The 7,411-nt window shown below is 45.1% G+C and overlaps 1 protein-coding gene across 1 annotated transcript in view; it reads right to left on the bottom strand.

Moving 5' to 3' along the window:
* Positions 1 to 2,314: 2,314 nt before the first annotated feature.
* LOC107191848 overlaps positions 2,315 to 7,411 on the bottom strand; it is a 185,058-nt gene continuing 179,961 nt past the window's right edge. Inside the window, exons 19-21 of the mRNA XM_015580986.1 lie at positions 4,362 to 4,572; positions 3,564 to 3,830; positions 2,315 to 2,600 (exon numbers count right to left, since the gene is read on the bottom strand). Coding sequence (XP_015436472.1) covers positions 2,349 to 2,600; positions 3,564 to 3,830; positions 4,362 to 4,572 — 730 coding nt within the window. The 3' untranslated portion in view covers positions 2,315 to 2,348. The remainder of the gene's footprint in view (positions 2,601 to 3,563; positions 3,831 to 4,361; positions 4,573 to 7,411) is intronic.

The raw sequence follows: 7,411 nt of genomic DNA, 5'->3' as shown, positions 1-7,411 counted from the left end.
CATCATCGAATGAGAACTCGTTTTTATGTACAATTCTTTTCCCTCTTTTTTCCGCGCGTCCTCTGCCGCGGAGCCACCGCGATGATCAACGCGACGAGTAATGCTGCTTGCAAGCACATTACGAAAAATGTGGCATTAGTTTCCGGGGTTAGGTCGAGCGGCGGGATTACAGTGTCGCCGCCGTGTCGGCGCGATATATCTTGCGAACGTCGAGAAACAAACGAGGAACAGAAACTGACTATAATGTGTCGTAAAATTTTATGCCCTGTGCTCAGTCTTTCACGCGCGGAGACAATAATTTTTCCTCGCGCACCACGCGTCACGGCTCGCTCGGCGATTATCCAAACTCTTTCGGAGTTAAATTAACATAATGTAACTCCGACAGTGACGAAATATTGGAAAATATTTTCCAACTACTGTTACCAAGATATTTCAAATCATTCGCTATCAACGAATTTTCAATAAAACATCGACCACTTCTGTAAATCTCACCCATGGTGTCGCCGCGAGCCGTTCGCTGGAACGCCCCAGAAAATGGATTCCATCTCGGGATCTTTGAGTCAACGTGCAAATATTTCATTACCGAGCTCAAAGAACCGGAGGAGATCCTTCCCTTCGAATTTTTCATTCCTGTGGTCTTCTCCGTTCCCGGATTCGTCGTTATGATCGACCGCGATGGTCGGCGAGACGATCACCGACGGAGAAGACAGGAAGCGTAGAGAAAGGAAAATGAGAAGGGGTGGAGGTGTGGTAGGAGCAACGGATAATGTAACAAGGTTCATAAACGACCGAGGCATAAAATTTTTCGTAAGACCGCCATGGAGGCTCGAAAGACCCGTTTGCTCTTCGCACGGTTTTCGAGAGTCCTTAGCCCGGTTGACAGAAATAAGTAAGATCACAAGCGTCATAGGGGCTCACGGCAGCCCCTGGGGGTTAGAATAAAACGTAAAAAATAATAATCGTTGTATACGTGAGCATGTAGAATGGTTTTTTCGATGAGTGTTTCTCGTGTGCGCGCTCGCGCACCCGATCGTCACCATCGTGTCTGTGTGTTCTGTGTGTTTCGTACAACTGTATCATCGCTTAACGACTACCTTCCTCTTCTTTTATAATATATATACACGCTTAAACGCCGCTCGGTTGTTGCGTTGCATCGTTCGTACACATCTCACGACCACGTGGACTCCTTACCCTTTATATCACATATCGTATATAAGAAGGCACCAGAAGTAATTCTAGGTCAAAAGAAAATCCCACGACACGCGCCAACCACGAACGCGAACCATTATGCTGACCGAGTGAACGGAAATGTATCCCGTAAGCTGCGCACACGCTCGATGTTTCCCTTCGATGCCGAAAAAGAACATACATTGAAGTTACACAAATCAATCTTTCGATTCTCAAACCACGATTTTTATCGCTCAATCATGTTCTCCGTATTAGAAACAATTCGATTAACATGTAAACTCGAAAGACAAGTAGCTCTCTGAAAATATACGTATATATTAAAATTTTGATTCGCCCGAAACATTCTACGCGCGCCACCGAATTTAAGCTACTCTAGAGACTTCGACGCCCGCGTAAAGACACTCAAAACAACGATTATTACACAGGAGTAACGAATTTACACATAAAACACGAACGATCAACAGTTCCCTTCGAGGTTACCAGTACGCATAACAGTTCTCTTCGACTCCGTCTTTCCCCATTCACGATTAAATTCCATTCATCGTCATCCCATTTACGGGACTCACGGGTAACAACAATTGACGCGAAGTTCGGCATCGACTAGGGGCGCTCACGGGGCTGTCTCTGGATCTTCAAGATCGCGCCCATCTCGCTCAAACATGACGATGACATCACCATCGAACGCGACCACGAAAGATTATGCACGCGCGTGCCGATATTAAAAATTCTCTCTTTTAGTCGCAAGAACTGGGGAACAAGTACAATTTCACTAGACGGAACACGGCTTCTCGACGCTTCGTCCGTCCAGGATCGAGATACATATATGTATATATATGTATATATATATATATATATATATATTGTATATACAAAGAATGGTAAAAAATAATTTCAAGCTACCGATACCTTATCGATTAGGGATATTATCACTTTCCAATCACCGATTCGTAGACGCGTGTAGAAATTTGTTTTTTTCAAAGTGACGACAAAGTCTCGTCGGGAGGTCGGTGCTGACCGACGCGTGCTCTCCTTTTTCTTATCGTTCCATCGTAGTCGAGAGGTTCAAAAGAAAACAACAATACGCGATTCTCGTAACGCGTTTCGATCGTACGTGATCGGTTCATACTTTTTTTTTTTTTTTTTTTTTTTTTTATTTACGACTAGTCGATCGCCTCTCTCAGCGCGGCTAGCTGCTCCTCGCCGAGCTTCACCTTGTCCTGGATCTCACGGCTGTCCACGATCAGCTTCGCCTTCATGTTGATGAAGTGTTGATAATCGACGAACTCCTCCTCGTTCAGGTACTTCGACAGAATCGTCGAGACGTTCACGCTACGTTTGTCGATGTTGCTCTTCAGGATCTTCGCTTCCTCCAACTGGTCAATCAGTTTGTCCCGTTTGCTCTCGAGGATTTTCTGTGAACAGACATCGGAACACGTATTTCGTATGGAAGTCGAGATTACGATTTGATTTCGATTGTCGTTAATCTTTTCCTGTCCGTAGGGTGACTCGTCACCAGAGGTAGGTACATCATACGCGTATTCGTAGTGATCGTTCTTTAACTGTGAAACCGCATTGCGCAAGATCTCTTCGATAAATCAACGCAACTTTCCGCCAGCCGGATGAATAAGCGTGTCTATGTCTCCGCGGCCTTCCCGTTCGACAACTACAAATTATTTCCACGCCGACGTGGATTACGGTACGTCGGGGACCCAAGGACATCGAGTGAATTTTCTGCTAATCGCGCAAACGTTAAATTGCCGTTTCTGGTCATTTAGAATTCCTCGATTCAACGAAGAAGCGTCGTATGTACAAGAGAAACGATTGGGAAAGTGCATTTGATCGGTTATTGCGGATAGAGTATCCACTTTTCAGCCGAAATAATTGTGGGAAATTTCTATATTAGTATCAAGAAGATCCTATCAAACAGTAAGAGTGAAATTGACTTTCGTTTCTTTAAGCATGCAATCCAGTTAATTGTATTATTATTACTCGATGATTAAGTCATTTGTTAACCCAACACAATACTGTACACCAGTCCTTCGGTACATCACCATAAGAAAGATACTTACGGTGACTCGCAAGTACATTCACTAAAGGCTGCGACTTCGATTTGACCAAATTATTCAGAAGTAAGAAGAATTTATGACAAAAGGACAATAAAAGTAATTATAAGGAGAATGTATAAATGCAAATTGCATAAAACTTTTAACACATAATTATTCTTTCAGAAATCTCTGAACGATTGTGCGAGTCACTCTACAAGGCCAGTTCCATTCTTTTTTTATTCGCAATTCGAACCTTTCGACAGCAGTGGTAAATCAAACTCGACTAAAAGTGTCAAATGCTTGAAAAGAATTGATATTGTAGAAACTCACCCTTTCAGCGTGATCGGCTGGCATTCCATGCAAGGCGTTCTCCGCTCGTGCAAGTCTGCCGCTTAGCCCAAGAAGAAGGCTGGTGATCTTCCCGACTTCCTCCACGTGTAGTCGATACTTGGACGCTTCTGGCGGTCGTGCGACCGCGGCGATCCGCGTCGCGACGCGAGCACCCAGAGCATCGTTCACCTCTCCCTCTTCTCTCACGGTCTCCTGTTCGGCTCTCAGGACCACCAGTTTCTTGTCGAGCCTCATCATCAGCTCCTCCTGCGATGAAAATCAACCACTCATAAACCACACGATTTCACGGTCATGTGTGTTCCTTACAACGCGATGCATATATGGAAAGTTATTACGAAAGAATTCGAAAACGCGATTAATGCCGGATGAAGCCGTTGAAAGTTTATACGGCTGGATTCACGATGACTTCCCGCGAAAGGGAAAAATCCACGGACCGTGGACAACGAAGATAAAAGTTTTTAGGAGTATAGGAAGTGTGAGAAAGCGGAAGAAATTAAACGCAAATAATAGGAGTAAACACCTGTTGAGCCACGTGTTACGCAAGGGACGATGAATTGAGTCGTTGGGTGGAGTAACGCTATAACGTCAGTAAATATGCTTCTGAGATATTTAGAGGTTTAGAAAATATCTTGTAAAACATTTGTACAATTATTAAACAATTACACAATTCATAGTCTAAACTTGAAGCTATCTTCCTATAATGTGAACTCCTGACTTACACCATTACTGCATCCACCGGTTCAATTATTGTCGAATTACAATTATTTTAATACATACCTTCTTCTGCCTGAGATCAAGGTTGTCCGTCTGGATCACCGGTGGCGGGTCCTCCTGACGCGACAGGCCCTCGACGGTAACGTCACGCGTGAGTCTTGTCAAGAACCTGGCTTTCCCCTCGGACGTGGTGAAGTACGCCGACGTTGGGGACAGAGGGCTGGTAGAATCGGTCGAAAGAGGAGTGACCGGCGTGGATGGTATCGATTCGTGCCTGAAACAAACGACGGTCACCATTACTAAATCTTTCTTCCTGCTTCAGAAGACGATTCTCCAGGATCTCCATGCGCAAGATTTCCTTAGCACCGATTCGTGATCGTGGACGACACGGATTGCATAATTTTCCATGACTCATGGGTTCGATCGCTCGACACGATTCGGGGAAGAGGGATCGTCGTTTAAGATGATTTACGATTGTCGTCAACAGGGCGCATCCTGTCCCGCAGAAGTCACGCGTTCTTCGATCGGTTCCGCTGTCGATCGAAGACAGTATTACGACTAGTCACCATCCAGTGTCTTCGCGGAATCGTGGGCGTAATTAAATATTGACCAGAGGGGGGAAATGCATCCGCCAGAGATATCTTTATCGGCGGAACGGCGCGCGGGTATACTATACGCGAGAGCAGCGCCGCGACCGAGTGACTCTATAAAAGAGGAGAAAGTGATAAAGAAAGGAAAGCGGGAGAGCAGAGTGACCGCTCCGGAGGCGGTTCAAAAAATAACCATGCCAATTGCCCGGTTATTACGTCTTGGGCGCCGGTTCCTTGGAGCTAGACGAGCGTAATTAATGGAAAACGGAAGAACTGAGCACGGAGAAATATGGCACATTTGCTGTAATAACGACGTAACTAAAAAATCACGTTGTTTTTCTAAATGGGAAACGCGTTCGAACATTCTGCCCGCTATAGTCGTGAACGGATATATATTAAAGTGATTGTCTTGACGTGGTGAGTTCTGAAAGTCTACTTACAGGATTCAGCCGGTGAAAATGACAGAGGACACCCGGTTTTCCTATACTAATAATTCAAAAACTGCAAATTTTCAGTTACGTCGTTGTTGTAGCAAATGAGTAACATGATCGCATCTCGCGAGGTATACGAAAAAAATGTTTTCTGATTAAATAAGTACCACCCTAATGCAGGGTGTTAATCAAGAATTACTAAATTGCATGCGAAGCTTCGTTTCGGAGTTATTGATGTTGCAAATACGGACCAAATACGTCTGACGCGATGGATTATTCTACTCGAAAGGCGCGTCCCGCAACTGTTTTATCGTCCGTGACTGGTATTGAACGCGTGGCCGGCATTTTCGTCGGATCTACGTTCCAAAGAGGCGCGGCGGTAAGTTCTTCACCTGAATTCCTCGAAACAATCGAAGAAACTTTATCAAGTTCTGCGTTCCAGTCGATCGTCGCGTGCACAGAACGAATCTGGGCAAAGATTACCAGGCATAATCGAACTTGTCGTCGGATCAGGGATTATCCCGGGGATTAGAAGTCTGTCGGAAGTGTGGAAGCCTCGACGTACTTTACCGAACGCGCCGGATCCATCCTGGACGGCTTCGTCGACGTGATCCGTGATCGATCGAAACGATGTCACCGCTCGTCCGTCGCGTACTGGCGAACAAAATGATGCGTAGACCACCACCGAGAGTAGCCGGCCTAACAATATCATTTATGGCTAGTTACGCAACAATCGTGCGCCTTTGGTACTTTCTCCCGACGTGTATGCCTGCGTAAATATTGTCCCCGAGTGTCGACAGGGGGTTACGGAATGGGGAAAGGAACGTCGATCGATTATCTATTTTACTTATCGACTATCGTCTCCAATCTACCACTTTACACCCACTTTGTATCGACGAATCAATGGAAACTCCTACTGGAATCGACACGAGATCCTCGATCGTTTACTCGACATCATCGATCTTCTACTTCGTTCGTAACCTTGAAACCGGCGAACAGTTGGAGACCTAGCTCCAACGTTACTCGATAAGTTACAGGTCGTCGAACAGTTTATTCAGCTGTCGAGTCGCGTTATCGATTCACCGTGCCGAGCAATCGTCTCTGGTAAAACGACAATTAAATCCCCGACGCTAATGGAGATTCATTAATGACGTACGAAGCACACCGTCGATTCACGCCCACGCGAACGTCACTCAACGGCGTATAAAGGATCTTCGTAAACGATCCGCGGCGTGACCCCTTTCGCCACGTGTCGAGGATCTACGGATCATGGTGCACTGCGGAAACGGGGGGAAAACTCCTTGGCACCGTTTCGCGACGGGGTACCAGAGGCAATTTCATGGGAAAATTAATCTTGATAACGAGCCGTGTGTGTGTGTTACTGGGTATTAAAAAAACATCGGGGAAACCGCGACCGATAATCGAACGGTTCGGTGAAAGTGTCGGTCGCGTGGGGCAACCTGTATGAAATATCGGCGTCCCGTATCATCTAGGACGATCGGCTCGCATTTATGTAACGATAATGACAAGCTACGATCAATGGCTGGATACGAGGATCATATTTGTTTCTGGGATCGGGGGAACTGGAGTGAGAACCCGAAAGTAACGGAGTCAAGTCGAGGAAAATAATATCGGGGCTAGGGAGAGTTCCGAACTGGTTGAGGCTTTAGGAGATCGTGATGCAATCCGTGTATTATTCGTGCTGACAATAACTCTGCTTAGATATAGTTTATTGTTGTACTTGGTCTTGATACTGATATCCGTGTGATGAAACTTGGAAGGTTTCAGTACAGAATTCTTTGCTTTAACGTGTACATGGATTGTCAATGTTTCGAGTATATTGAAACTAGAGCGAGTGGTGGAATTTGAAACCAAGAATCTGTAGAGTCAAGAACATTTCAAGGTCATTCTCTGAAGAGTATAATGGTTATCATGTATTGTAAAAATGACAGGAATAGTTAAGGTCAGAGATGCGCAAATTCGTTACCTAGATAAAATGTTTCGAATAAGGAATGGAAGATGCCTTAAAACTTCTCCTTGAACGAGTGATATTTGGCAAACAATTATTTAATCTCATTAAGGGCAAAATGAC

The sequence above is a fragment of the Dufourea novaeangliae genome, unplaced genomic scaffold, assembly GCF_001272555.1.
Source record: "Dufourea novaeangliae isolate 0120121106 unplaced genomic scaffold, ASM127255v1 scaffold7, whole genome shotgun sequence".
Taxonomy (NCBI): domain Eukaryota; kingdom Metazoa; phylum Arthropoda; class Insecta; order Hymenoptera; family Halictidae; genus Dufourea; species Dufourea novaeangliae.
The sequence above is the reverse complement of the archived record's forward strand: the minus strand, read 5'-3'. Positions and strand labels throughout refer to the sequence as shown.